The sequence below is a fragment of the Vigna unguiculata genome, chromosome 7 (assembly GCF_037176805.1).
Source record: "Vigna unguiculata cultivar grain cowpea cultivar isolate G323 ecotype 2 chromosome 7, ASM3717680v1, whole genome shotgun sequence".
In the NCBI taxonomy this organism is placed as follows: domain Eukaryota; kingdom Viridiplantae; phylum Streptophyta; class Magnoliopsida; order Fabales; family Fabaceae; genus Vigna; species Vigna unguiculata.
Genome location: NC_140798.1, coordinates 43103925 through 43119062, shown reverse-complemented (window position 1 = coordinate 43119062; position 15138 = coordinate 43103925). Strand labels below are relative to the sequence as shown.

At 33.3% G+C, this 15138-nt stretch overlaps 1 protein-coding gene and 1 long non-coding RNA gene across 3 annotated transcripts; one reads left to right on the top strand and one right to left on the bottom strand.

The window, feature by feature from the left end:
• Positions 1 to 3647: 3647 nt before the first annotated feature.
• LOC146884883 (uncharacterized) lies at positions 3648 to 5410 on the bottom strand. The gene is made up of 2 exons (XR_014996533.1): positions 4922 to 5410; positions 3648 to 3866 (listed from the first exon to the last, which is right to left on the bottom strand). It is a non-coding gene; the product is annotated as an uncharacterized LOC146884883 (long non-coding RNA).
• A 379-nt stretch (positions 5411 to 5789) lies between these two features.
• On the top strand, positions 5790 to 15112 carry LOC114190321 (protein serine/threonine kinase). Of its 2 annotated transcripts, XM_028079154.2 has the most exons (16): positions 5795 to 6018; positions 6114 to 6205; positions 6411 to 8519; positions 8609 to 8936; positions 9051 to 9266; positions 9371 to 9443; positions 9535 to 9740; positions 9835 to 9897; positions 10369 to 10577; positions 11726 to 11837; positions 11951 to 12472; positions 12784 to 13094; positions 13183 to 13426; positions 13499 to 13572; positions 14106 to 14244; positions 14757 to 15112. In XM_028079154.2, the coding sequence occupies exons 1-16, from the start codon at positions 5890 to 5892 to the stop codon at positions 14904 to 14906; spliced, it is 4977 nt and encodes a 1658-aa protein (XP_027934955.1). In that variant the 5' UTR covers positions 5795 to 5889; the 3' UTR covers positions 14907 to 15112. The 2 variants fall into 2 exon arrangements, 1 of the variants encoding a protein (XP_027934955.1); XR_003605787.2 differs by lacking the exons at positions 13183 to 13426; positions 13499 to 13572; positions 14106 to 14244; positions 14757 to 15112 and having other exon boundaries at positions 5790 to 6018; positions 11951 to 12589; positions 12784 to 13047.
• Positions 15113 to 15138: the final 26 nt, after the last annotated feature.

Below are 15138 nucleotides of genomic sequence, written 5' to 3'. Positions count from 1 at the left end.
GTTTGGATGAACAAAAAAATTAGAATTTAGAAATAAAAAATGAATTAAATTAAAATTATTTTATTATGGTTAAACAATATATTTTAATATGATATTTTTCTTAGCATAAATTTATTTATTATTTTAAAAATATATTATAGCTAAAATAGAGTAAAAATCATAATCAGTTTTCTTTAATTTCATTAGTTGGGAATCCTTTTTGTTGGCTTTCATGAATAAAATTTGCTTGTTTTATTTTTCTTCTCTTAGTGATAGTGTAAATCCAGTAATTTTTTTACCCTATTTCTTTCTTACACGTCTTCTGGCCAAGTGAACAATTAACAATTTAGTATGATTAGAGTTTAATATCTATAGATTGATAACAGAAGACATTATTTTACAGTTATTTAATTATATAACATACTTCGAATGATTCCTAAAATTATTATTGTAAAAGCCGATGAACTTATAAATAATTAATTTGTGATTGAATTACAATAAAACCATTTTAGATATATTATGGTGAATTCTTCATATTCCATTATGTTTTTTCACGAATCAAATAAGCAAAATTTGGGGTAATTGTTTTAACTTTTTTTGTTGGAAGAAATTGCTTATGCAAATAATAAGTGATTGATGGTGATATTAACAAATCTGATATCGTTGCACGATTTCTTCTTTTGAATTATTTTTCTTTCATTTCGTTGATTTGTTTCCCAATAAACTCATGTCTAGCATCTTTTGTTGATGATTGTTTGTACAAGGACTTTTTTTTTCTTATAAATATGTTGGAATATATGGTTCTTCTGTAGATTTGGTCGTTGAATTTTTTTAAGCAAAATTTATTTATTCCACAACTTTTTTAAATATTTATTTTTCTAATTTATTTCTGTAATATTTTTAATTATTATCAATTAATTTGATTAAATTTTATTTTTAAATACTTTATTTCTCTAATTACTTTTAGAGATATTTATAATTATTATGAATTAATTGATTAGATTGTTTTTTATTAATATTTATCGGCTGGTATAAATTCATTTAAATTATAATTCTATATCTCATTGGGTGTTATCGAAGTTTAATAATTTTTAATCTTAATTTTATGCATTTTCAATATATATTTAAAAATATTTATTGTAAAAAATTAACAAATTTATTAGATATGATAATTTGTGTCTTGAATGACATTCTTTTTTCTTTTTTTTAAATATTACCTTTCAATCAAGAGAAGGGGTTTGGATTTTGACAATTTTCAACTTTCAAAACAGTTTCTAGTAATCTTTTTAATCAATTAACAAAATTTTTATGAAAAACCTTAACAAGATTAAAATCAATTAAAAAAATAAAGAAAGAAATGTAAAGCAAAAAAAAAAATATATGACAAATTTTACACTAGTTCAATTCATTAAAATATACATAAAAATATACATCCAGTTTCTTTCTAGCAACATTAGGTAATAAGTTTCACCAAGATCAATAATTTTCATAATTACAAGGACACCTAACTAATCCTAAAACTAAGATGTAGACAATTTTTTAAATAAACACTTAAAAAACTACAAATTTGAGTGATACTATACAAAATTTAGTAGATGATTTACGACACAAAATGAATGAACATATAAAGAAAAGAGATGAAAAAGACATCACCTAATGTGTAAATTTTACAGATCAAATCAATGCCAAATAATAAATCATTCAAACAATTCGATATTCATTAAATCTTAAAGAACACGTAAATTTTAGTTGATTTTATTTAGAAAGTCTCTCTAATTTCTATCTATTATATTTTAATTTGAAAAACTTGCATGACAAAAATAAAGCTTTTAAAGAAAAAAAATGATTTTTTCATTATTTTAATCAATCAAGTAAGTTGGTTAATCAATTGAAAATGTTTATACTTGAATTCCAATAAACAATAACTTATTCCTTTAATCAATTATATTAGTAACCTAATCAATTAATTAATAATAATATTCAAAATTAAGAAAACATAATTAATTGATTATGTTAGTTATTTAATCGATCAACACATAATAAATTATTTTTTCAAAAAATCATTGGTTTAGTCGATTATATTATGTTCTTAATTAACTAAAATGATTATGGGAACAATGTGTTTTTTTCCTAGATTTGACCTAATCGACTATGTTATCAACATAATATTTATTACCATAGTTTTGAGAGTTATGCATTTAAAATTGACTTATTTCGCATCATAACTACCCTTAATGAGTTATGCTATAGTTAAATTGATTTTAAGGACATTTTAACTTGAGTTACAACACATTTATATTAAATTACTACTAATCAAAATACAACATCACCTTAGACTAACTATTATCACATATATGTACCAATATTGTCTTTCGACATCCTAAAAAATCCGAGTTTTTATCTGTAAATCATGAAAAAATAACCAACCCATGCTTTCATCACTTCATCTTAATCCAACCAAAAGCTAAGCTAAAAACAAATAATCTCCGGGAAAATATTTGTTTGGGTAATAATGTTTATAAAAAATAAAATTAATTTGTCATGACATGTGTTGTTTAAATATAAAATTTTAAAGAAATTAAATTTAAGATTTAAGAAGAATAATTTGATTACTTAAAATAATATACTTTTAAATTTTAGTTGAAATAAAAGGTGAGAATATGAATTTGCTTAATAACTATTTTCTTAGTTTTTCTTTAGCTCAGTTGTGATTGAAACATCATGGTTTGATTTTAGTTGGAACATCATCTACTAGTCATCGTTGATTTTATGTTGTTCTTCGATTCATGTACGATGAAGTTTCTTTCAAACAAAAATTAACCTTGATTAATTTTGATTATAGCACAATATTATTCATTTTTCCTATAAACAAGTCTTATCTATCAATTGTAGTTTTTTTTTTTAATATTAATAGTGTTTCCAACAAAGTTCAACTATGATTTGTTGTATTAATATAAATTAAGATTACTTGGTATTTAAATAACGCTGATGAATATATATAGTTAAATATCATTTTATTCTATAAACTTAACTTCAAGTTAGAATTCATTTTTAACTCAAAAAATAAAAATGTAGTCATTTTATTTTAACCGTGATAATTTTTATATGTTTTGACCGTATTAATTTGTATTTTAAGTTAACATTTAAACTGAAATTAAAACATGTTAAATGAAATAAATAGTTTAAAGGCGAAACTGAAATATCATTTAAAAAAGTTACAAAAGAAAAAAATTACTTAAATAGATTTGATTTTTTTTAAAATTTAAATTAAAAATTATATTAAAATTTGAGATAAATAAATTTTAATTTTACGTCAAAATTTAAAAATTAAAACCATTTTTAATTCTATATACACTATAATTATATTTAAATTAGTTTTAATAAGATTTTATTTTTCCAAACTTTTAATATCTTTTTTTCAACTAATGGCAAATTTCTTATTGACACTAATAAAACTATTTTTCCATGATGTAAGTCAAGATTTTTTTAATTTAATATTGATGAGTTATTTTCTGATTAATATTGACGTATGTTAATTAAACTTTTTCTAGTAAAGTTTGCAATAATATAATAATTACCTTATTGATGTTTATAAAGATTATTTTTATATGAATGTGTTATTTGTAACATCCCAATTTCAGCAGCTTAAAACTAATAAAAATAGGAAGTTTCATCATAGTTCCAAAACAGATAATCCAGTGTACCCAATATATTAATACAGTCTTACAAAAGGTATGACTATAAAAATATATCACTTATACACTTAAACTAAACTAATAAACTCTGTACTACTGACCACTGCTAAAGCTCCCACTGGAAACCTCCTCTTCAACACTAACACGATGGCTCTTCATCCTCCAGAAGTGCCTTTGACACTGCAACCACATCTGCTCCCACCGAATAGGTGATCATCGCAAAAGGAAACATACAACACAAGACAGGAACACAAAAAGCAAGGGTAAGCTAATCTGATTAAGGAATCATGCAGTTCAATTATAAACAGAAACCACACAATCTTTCTCATTATCACCAGAATCATATAGACCACCACAGCACATTTACATGACTCTAGACTCAATATCCGGAATATGTAAGCGACATCGGATCTCTTAGTGGCTTGCACCTGCGATGGTTCCCAAACTCTGCAGAGTTTGGACACAAGGGGTTATCACCCAACCACTCCCAGGGTAAGTCCCATCACCTCTATGGCGGATCGGGTCCATAGACCAGGACCTCCTGCTACTCCCCCCCGACGTAATCCATCATACTCTACATGAGTCTTAATGGTTACTAGGAGCGTCAGGATACCAACCAAAACTGAGTCCTTATGTCCTTACATACACTAAAACATTCCTCTTAGAATTTCCCTTGAAATCCTAGTTCAACCACTTCTTCTCATATTCCAACTTCATGCAATTTCACCGCACATATTACCAGTCATAACAATTCATGCATATCATAACTAAGTTCATATTTTAACATTCAAACATAGCTTCATCCATTAGAAACAAAGAAATGACACTCAACTGCAAGGTTTCTCGCCCAAGCTAGAAGGTCTCGCCTAGGCAAAAAGGCTCTCTCGCTTAGGCGAGTCATTCTCGCCTGAGCGAGGCTCAAAACAGAGAACAACCCAAACTCTGGGCGAATTCTCGCTCAGGCTAAGTTGTCTCGCTGAGACGAGAGTGACTCTCGCTCAAGCGAGATCTCGCGCAGAAACAAGGGATGAGTTTCTGGTGTTTTCGCTCAGGCGAGAGCTGCTCGCTTAGGCGAAAGTACCAGATTCCCAATCTGTTCTCACATGCAATAGTAAAGAAATCTAGCACAATCTTAGCATACACTCAATTACACAATTCAAGCACTCATACAATAATCAATCATGCAATTCAAAGTCATTAGAATGATTTCTAGATGAAATTCAAGTAAAACAGTTAGTTTCCCTTACCTGTTATCCTGTTTAGACAACTTTATAAACGTCAACGCCTTAAAAACGTCAACACCTCTAACTCCACAGGATGCTCTATCTACACATAGAAACATCATAAGAACGATCAGGACATACCGTTATAATCACTGATCAGCAGAGACTCATACTGATGATTAAAACGTCGCATGCAAGCGGAAGAGGGCCTGCATGCAACATAAAACAGAAAAAGACTAAAATAAAGAGCGAAAACTCAACTTACGCGAACGGAGAAACTGATCGGTCCAATTTGAAGAACTCGCCGAGAGGATCAATCCTACGGTCTCGGTTCTTCAATCAGACGACCAGAGAGACAGAACCTCTAGAGAGAAGTCAGAGAACTCTAGAAAAGTGGTTTCTAGAGAGATGGTGTGTTTTAAAATAATGAAACTCGTTTATAACAATTCTATTTATACTAAAATCTTTTAATATTAAAATAATCGAGTCTCACTATTTTTAAACCACTATCACTTTTAAAACGCCATTTTCTAGGACCTTATATTATTTGATAGAAAATTTTCTATTTAATGATAAATGAAATACTCTATCAGAATAATAAAATTAAAATATAACAAATTTGAATTATTTATTTAAATAAAATATTTAAATAAATATAATTTAAAATGAAAGAATTTCAAAAAGTGTAACAAATCAAACTATTTACAATACTTGAGGTGGAATTTCTTGGTATTAAGTTAATCTTTGTGAAAAAAAAAATGGATGGATTTAATGGTTATTTACTAGTAGTGTAAATATTCTTACAGTCTTAGTTAATTAAAATGATTAAGTTGGATTGGGAGTTTACTAGTTATATTTACTTGTGGTATGAAATGACTGAATTGACCTTCATATTTAACACCGGAGAAGAGAGCGTCGACGGTGGGAGAAGCACGCAGTGAATCAGAGAGAGGGCACGAGAGATGGGTGAGTTGACTCAGTAGAGCGAATCGATGGAGGAAGAGAGCGAATGCTTCGAGTGCCTCCAACTTCGAATAAAGTCGGATTTCTCGGAGGAAGTCTTCTTCAATTATGCCATCTCCAATTCCGCTTTTCCTTTCGGATCCTCAGCTATCGTCAATGTCTATCTCTCTCTCATTCAATTTCTGGATCAATTTTTTTTTTTTAACTTAATATATTCCATTTTAATTTCCTTTTCTTCTTTTTGGAAAAATAGATTTCTGGTACAACTGATGGCGAAGCTTCGGGCGGTCAGTTCATATTGCAATACATGCCGAGTCGTGATAAGAATTGTTTTATCAATTATGTGTAAGATTTGTGTTCTGCATTTTCGGGGCTGATTACTTTTCTTTTTTAATTTTAATGATGATTCTCTGTGACATGTTTTGACATGGTCTGTTTGTGCTTTTGTTGCATTCTTTTAATCAAAATCTGGAAAAGAAAATGTATTGTTGTTTTAGTCTTTGGTTGGATGGTAGAAATTGGGAGTGATAAACTCTTGTTCTTTATGCAGAAATGAATATAGTTTGGACAGTGGTGAAATTACTACTAGGAGTGGTGATCCTGATATTGGTGGAAGTAAAAATAATGTTATCAAGGGTAGAATTACTTCATCAGATGATTGTGACTCTGGGAAAGCTTTTTCAGGAAACACAAATTGTAGCCATTCTGGAAGGTTTTCTTGCTTGAGGACAATCACCTCACTCTTGCCGATTGCTCATGTGGGAATCTCTTCCAATTCTACGTTTCAAAAGGTGTCCTCTGATTTCTTGTCTGGGTTGATCGAAGACCATGTCTTAAATTCACTTGATCTCTTCGTTGAAGAAAAAGGATCTGGACGGGACAGTATAAATTTCCTGGGTTTAATTGGGTTGCCATCATTTGAAGAGGATGCTTTTCCAGGATCTTTGAGGCATCCTAACATAGCTCCAGTCCTTGCGATTTTTAAAACATCCGATCATGTTAATGTGGTGCTTCCAAAGACTCCATACAACTTGGAAAGTATTCTTCATTTTAACCCCAATGCCTTAAAATCTGATTGGAATAGAAGATTTCTTATATATCAACTACTCTCAGCCTTATCGTACGTACATGGTTTAGGGGTTTCTCATGGTAATATATGCCCATCCAATATCATGTTGACTGATTCGTTATGGTGTTGGCTGAGATTATGGAGTGAGCCCGTATTGGAATCTAATTTAACTTCGCAGGAGACTGAAAGCGTTAATTCTGAACCAGCAAGAATTGGTTGTTGTAATGTTGGTTGTCATTCTTATGGCCTTTATGCTGATCTAAAGCTTTCTCCAACAATAGATTGGAATGCTTGCTTTCAGCAGTGGTGGAGAGGAGAAATAAGTAATTTTGAATATTTACTCATCTTAAACAGATTAGCAGGAAGAAGGTGGGGCGACCATACATTTCATCCAGTAATGCCTTGGGTAATTGATTTTAGCTCAAAACCTGATGATAATTGTGATGTAGGGTGGAGAGACTTGAGCAAGAGTAAATGGCGCTTGGCAAAAGGTGATGAACAATTGGATTTCACATATTCAACATCTGAAATCCCTCATCATGTTTCAGATGAATGTCTGTCTGAATTGGCTGTCTGCAGTTATAAAGCAAGAAGACTGCCTTTGAGTGTTCTGAGAATGGCTGTTCGTTCTGTGTATGAACCTAATGAGTATCCTTCCACAATGCAGAGGCTCTATCAATGGACTCCCGATGAATGCATTCCAGAGTTTTACTGTGATGCTCAAATTTTTAAATCAATACATGATGGTATGACTGATTTGGCTGTACCCTCCTGGGCAGAGAGTCCTGAGGATTTCATTAAATTACATTTTGATGCATTAGAAAGTGATAGGGTGTCATTTCAACTCCATCATTGGATAGATATAACCTTTGGTTACAAAATGTCTGGCCAGGAAGCTATCGCTGCTAAGAATGTAATGCTTCCTCTATCAGAACCCTTAATGCCAAGATCAACAGGACGTCGTCAGCTCTTTACACAACCACACCCCATACGTCATGCCACTACCAAAACAAAACGTCATGGTTCCAATAAATATGCCAAAGTTTGGAGTCAGGCATATGAAATGCACCAAGAGACATCTCTTCTAGCTGGAACTGCTTATCTACAAGAACTAGAGCAAGCATCTAAATTTTCTGAACATGCTAGGCATTTGAATGCCTGTTACCATTATCCCTCAAATCAAATGACGGGGCAGAACATCTCATCTCTGGGAGATCCATCAACGAAGACATTTAGTGAAAATATAAGCAAACTATCTATGATTGACAGAAATTACCAGGTACCTTATAAAATGAATCTAATTTCTTTTCTTCAACATATGAAAGAAGAAGATGAAGGCTCCTTAGGGTATCCAGACTTGCTACTCTGGAAGCAGAAATTATCTTCTTCAAGACTTTGCTCTGAAGATGTTGCTGGGGACATATTTTCTATTGGTTGTCTCTTGGCTGAAATTCATCTTTCCAGGCCACTCTTTGATCCAGTCTCATTGTCGATATACTTGGAAGATGGAACCTTTCCAGGATTTCTGCAGGATCTACCTCCTAATATTAGATTGCTTGTTGAAGCATGCATCCAAAAGGATTGGACGAGGTATCATTGTGTTTGCACACATACAACTGAATTTTTGTGGTTTTTTTTTCGTCTATCATGTTATTTAAGTATTGATTTTTTCTACATAGGCGGCCATCTACCAAATTTCTTCTGGAATCACCTTATTTTCCAAAGAGTGTCAAGTCCTCCTACTTGTTTCTTGCTCCACTTCAGCTTGTAGCTAAAGACGAAACTCGTCTTCGTTATGCTGCAAATCTTGCAAAGCATGGAGCCCTCAGGGAAATGGGTGCTTTCGCAACTGAAATGTGCACCACTTATTCCTTACCGCTTATAGTGAATGCTGTGAGTGATGTTGAAGCTGAATGGGCATATATGCTTCTGAAGGAATTCATGAAATGCTTAACTGTGCAAGCAGTGAAAACATTAATCCTGCCAACAATACAGAAAATTTTACAGGCAAGTGGCTCACTTGATTTTGTTTAGTCTGCGGATTTTAGAAATATTTTTGTTTTCTTTCCTTTTTTCTTTTTCTAAAAAGAAAAAGAAATCTTAGAAGACATCTTTTTACAGACGACAGGTTATTTACGTTTAAAGGTTGCTCTTCTACAAGATTCATTTGTGAGGGAAATATGGAATCAAGTTGGTAAACAAGCATACCTGGAAACTATTCATCCATTGGTCTTGTCAAACTTGTACAATTCTCCAGATAAAAGTTCAGCTGCCTCTGCTTCAGTGCTTCTAATCAGTTCTAGCGAGGAGCTTGGAGTACCTATTACCATCCATCAGGTTTTTTGGTTTTGCAACAACCTTCCATACTATGTTTTCCTTCATCCACATTTTTCAATCCTATTTATGTGTAATCATTATTGTTTTTCTCATTCTTGAATCAGACTATCTTGCCTCTTGTACATTGCTTTGGGAAAGGACTATGTGCGGATGGCATTGATGTGCTGGTCAGAATTGGTATTCTTAGTTTATTGACTTTTGTATTTTTCCATCTTTCCTTCACTTGGACCTTCAATTTATAATTGCCTTCAATTTTTTGACTTCTCAGGTGGCATTTTTGGGGAATTGTTTATTGTCAAACAGATGGTACCTTTACTCAAAAATGTTGTTCGTTCCTTCATTGATGTTTCATGCATGAATAAGCCTGATCCTGTCCAGAGTTGGACTGCTTTGGCACTTATTGATTGCATGATGACTTTAGATGGCCTTGTAGCTTTCCTGACAGAAGAGGTCATTGTAAAGCAGCTTCTTGAAGTATGGTTCTTATTCTTTTTGGGTTTCAAAATGCTTTAATTGCCAATAAATACTGTGTAACAGCTTATTGTTCAATTTACTGAATAATACACAGGATCTAAGTTGCATACACATAGGGGTTCTTATGCAGAAACATATGGACATTGCAGTGCTTCAGGTTCTTCAAATTATCCATTGGTTTGTTTTGGATCCATCACTCATTCCTTGATTCTGTTGGCTCTAATTGGCATCTTAGCTTAAACCCTTGCCAGGGACTCTAACATTTTAGTCACAAGTCACTGGGTAATGAGACAGTTATAAGTGAAAACATCAGGATCTTTTTATGACTTGTTTTAATTGGAATGACAAAAATAAAATGTTACGATCGTCAATGATTTTGTGCATTAGTTCATGGCCATTAAACTTACCATTGTGCTTAAAACAAAATTTGACACTCCTTCTAAACTGTTTTTTCACAATTCCCCAAAGTTGTAGTTCAAACTCTTTAGATTGATTGCTCCGGCCCTTTATTTGACCTGTACCCTGCTAGTGTGGTGATGTTTGCTCCTTTTCATCATCATAATGCATCTCATTCTATTGATAATCACTTAAATTGTTAAATAATGCTAGTTGCCTTCCCCCTTTTCAGATTGCTGCCTCTACTCTTTTTGGAATTTGTCAACGGATTGGAGCAGATTTGACAGCATTGCATATTGTTCCAAAACTTAAAGAACTATTTGATGAGCTGGCTTTCTCCCAGGAAGTTTCTAAAGGTTCAACTACTCTTGGCAAAAACTTGAAGGCTAGCAAAATAAAATTTGGAGGGGACTTGCATATTGAAAGTCGTGTGGATCTAGTGTGAGTTTCAGTTATGCTTTCTAGGCTAGGTGTTATACTGGGGCAAATTACTCTCCTGCTATTCAGTGCAAAATTATAAGAACTCTTGGTAGAGAAGTGGAAATAGTAAATAAGAAAAGTGACGGAGAAGGAATCATGCAAGACTAAATAGAGTGAATAAATTGAGTCATATTAGTGGTTTATGTCAATTCTAAAAATACTGTGCTAAACCTCTTAATAATTTAAGGTGATATGACAATATGTGATTTGGAAATTTCCCCCACAAGTAATGCCGGATCACTTTGATAGAACCAATATCTTTGGCTAGGCAATCCTCATCGTTAACTGTGTGGGGATGTTTTTGTTTCTAATATTGTTTTAGTTCTGTATCTTCAGCTTCACGTTATTATTCATATGATTGTTTACAGCTGTAAAAGCTTGTAAAACAAGCTCTATTGCTTTGATAAGATTCAGAGCATAGTATCGGAAGACAACAATTCCATTTTTCACCTTTGGCTTCATATCTTTCTTCCGATTCTAATAAGGCAAATCCATATTTCTAACACAAAATAAAAATTAAGTGCATCATGTAATATGCTTAACTAAATAAATGTATAATAATAAATTCCATGATTGCATTCCTAAAGATCCTTACTAATCTAGTTTTTCAACCCGGTTGCAGTTTCCTGATTTGCAAAAGTTATGCAAATTTCTACCTGATTTAAAATATTGCATCTTGTAGTGTCCCACCAATCATCAGTATTCGGAGTTAACTATCATAATTTGAGACACATAAGCAAAGCACTTGACTATAGATTTGAAAGATAAATTATTTCCTTTAAATCATCATTTCTAGGAGACATTAGCTTATAGTCTTTTCTTTCAATCCAAAAATGTCCCATGCTCTGCACATTCTACTGAATCCATGGGAGTTAATTTGGACATGATGTTGGGCATTGCAAATCGTTACTGAATCAGGTTTAAACGTGCTTTTGTACTATTATGGGAAAATGCAATTGGATCATTAAATCAAGTTTGTCATCAAATTGCATTGATTCCCTACTGTAAATAGGTTGTATCTTGTCCTCCTAGAGTCACTTTCTAGTTTATTTTATTTTATGACAAGCCACTTCAAATGGCCTTGTTTATTTCTTCTTGGTCATATGCAGGTTGGTACTCTATCCTTCCTTTGCATCTCTTCTTGGGATAGAGAAACTTCGTCAATGCTGTGCTACTTGGTTGATTCTTGAACAGTATCTTCTACGTCATCATAATTGGAAGGTATGATGCTGTACATTTTTCTATTCTTTTCCCCTATATGAATGGAAAAATTACATGGTTTTATTGGTGTGAAAATTTCTTGTTTGCTTATTTCTAAACCTGTTGTGATTCAGTGGGAATATGCAGGAGAATCATCAAAAAATGGTTCAGAAATTATTCTTGCTAGAAGACCTGTAATATCCCAAGGATTTACATCTGAATACAATCCTGCAAAGCTGTTGCTTAATGGAGTTGGATGGTCAATTCCACAATCCCAAGGAAGTAGAAGTGCCAAAAATTTGATTCCTCAAAGACGACCATTTAAAGTTCATCAAACTCCAGTAGTAGTGCATGAAGGAATGTCATACCAAACGAACCAAGAACCCTGGTTTTGGTTCCCTAGTCCAGCCACCGTCTGGGATGGGCCTGAATTTCTTGGGAGGGTGGGGATTCAGAAAGATGATCTTCCATGGAAGATCAGAGCATCTGTTATACACTCTATACGTGCACATCATGGAGCACTAAGGTCTCTGGCTGTTAACCAAGATGAATGCACTGTTTTTACTGCTGGAATTGGTCAAGGATACAAGGGAACTGTTCAGAAATGGGAATTGAGCCGAACTAATTGTTTGTCCGGCTATCATGGCCATGAGGAGGTTTGTTTTGTTATTCTTTGCTGAAAATGGCATTCTTCAACCATGGAAAACTGCTGCATGGAATAGATCCCTGTAGTGTGTGTGTGTTTGTGTATTTCTACAGCAGAGAACTGAACGGTACTGTCTCATGTATCAACTCTGGTTTCAAATTATCAATATCCAAATTGCATAGTACAAAGTGGAGCACGATGGATGACTATTTAAAACAAAACAGATTACAATGTGACTTAATATATGAGGAACTAGTCCAATAAAATACAGTTAATTAGCTTAGTTGATCTATGAACTACTCATTACTTCTCCAATTTCAGGTTGTGAATGATATTTGCATCTTATCATCAAGTGGAAGAGTGGCATCTTGTGATGGAACAATTCACATTTGGAACAGCCAAACAGGGAAGCAAATATTAGTATTTGCTGAGTCGCAAACAGAATCTAGCCATCCTACAAGCCATCCATCCTCTGCATCAAAGATTAACAGTGACCAGGCAAATGTGCTAAATTTGAATACACTATCAAATGGAATATTGTCTAGTGCTTTCGATTCAAGTCTTTATACTTGTATGCATCAATTATACTCCACTGAAACTCTTGTAGTTGGCACTGGAAATGGTTCTCTGAGGTAAAATTAACTCTTCATAATGAATGTCATTTTAATAAGATATTTAAAAAAATATGTTGATGCCTACCGACTTTTGAATCTTGTACAGGTTCATTGATGTTTCTCGAGGCCAAAAGCTTCATATCTGGAGAGGCGAATCTACTGAATCTACTTTTCCTTCACTTATTTCTGCCATCTGTTCTACTGGCTCTGACAAAATGCAAGCGGGTGGAATTTCCTCTTTGCCGTCTTTTATTGCAGCTGGGCTAAGTTCTGGTCACTGTAAATTATTTGATGCTAAGAGTGGAAATGTCATTACCTCTTGGCGAGCTCACGATGGATATGTGACAAAGGTATTCTGTTGAAAATATTAGGTTTACGTAATTTGATTTTACACACAGCTTCATCCATGTCTTTGTCTACAGTTGGCAGCACCTGAGGAACATCTGCTCATTTCCAGCTCTCTGGACAGAACTTTACGAGTCTGGGACTTAAGAATGTATGAGCTATCACTCTACTGAACTTCAAATTCGTTAGGAGTTTATGACCATTTAGAACTGTCTCTTAAATTGAGAGATTAAATTTTGTGCATTTGGACACATGAAAGTGGTTGATTGAGGTTTGAATGATTATTACCCCTTATTGCATATATTGCTGATTGTAGTTAACAAACTATTTGGTAATAATGGTAAGAATATTTTTTTAAGGTGCAGGTGACCTGGTGCATATAGTTTCGCATAGGAATTAAAGAATTCATCAACATTCAAGATTAGCCAAAAAAAAAAAAAAAAAACTAACTGGGCCTCTACTCTTCTGTTTCTTTCTTCATTGTATGTCCGTATTGGAGTGTTGTACTTTCATCATGGGTCGGTTGTTTCACGTTCATAATATGAGTCTGTGCAGACTGTGCTTCATATATTGCATGTTTTTATTTGAAGATGTATTACCTCAAGAACGTAAATGAAAGTGATCAGCTTTCTTCCTCATTTCCAGAAGGATATATCTTGAAGCTCATTTGTACTACCCTTGCAGGAATTTGCCGTTGCAGCCCGTTATTTTCAGAGGTCATTCAGATGGTATATCCAGCTTCTCCATTTGGGGCCATGATGTTATTTCAATTTCCCGGAGTAGGATTGGGCTTCTCTCCTTGTCTAAATCTGCCAATGAAACAGTAAGCTTCTATTTTAAGGACCCTCAACATGACAGGAATAGGAATTAAGAAGGATCTTCTAATATCGTTGTCTAGCATTTAATTTAGATATTAAAATCATGGTTCATTGTTGCTTTAGTTGCATCTTGTTGCTTGATGTGTGATCCTTCTCGCTGATTCATAGGTTTCAGCTTCTTGATAAAATATGAATATGCTTTACATTTGCTTAAAACCCAACTTCCAGCCACTCATCTCTTCTTCACAGATTTAAGAGAGTGCAATTCATATGCTTGATATGTTGTGTCCTTCAGCCTAACAGTGTCTATATTCCGCGGCTTGAGTTGCTCAGCCATATTGCCCTGAATTCTTTGATGTTTGCTTTCCATCTATTTGATTCATTTGAGGTTTCTCCCCTAGCTTAATGTTAATTTCTTTTGGTGCTCATCATGAAGGAAAGCCCGATAACAACATAGATCTAGTTTTGTGCTCAGATTTTGAAATTTATTTCCTGATTATATGATTCCATGACACAGGATGGGCAGCACCACATTATCCCCCAGAGACTCTACGTTTCTGATAACGGTCAGAGAAGCTTGTCAGCGTTATCAAGTATTAGTATACTTCCATTCTCTCGATTGTTTCTCATTGGAACCGAAGATGGTTATCTGAGAATCTGTTGTTAAATATACTTCATCGTTTTCCTTATCTTTCTTTGTACATATGAATGATCCCCCATATCAGACGAACCAACTGCATCATAGTACATAATTTAGTGTTACTCATCGGTTCAGGCTTTCAGCCAAAATGTCCCTGTATAAGTCTCTTTTTTATTATTTCATAAGGTCTAAACTTTGAAGTAAAAAATTCGTTATTGGTTTCCTAGTCCTAATTGTGCCCCTTGCATATTTCTGACAC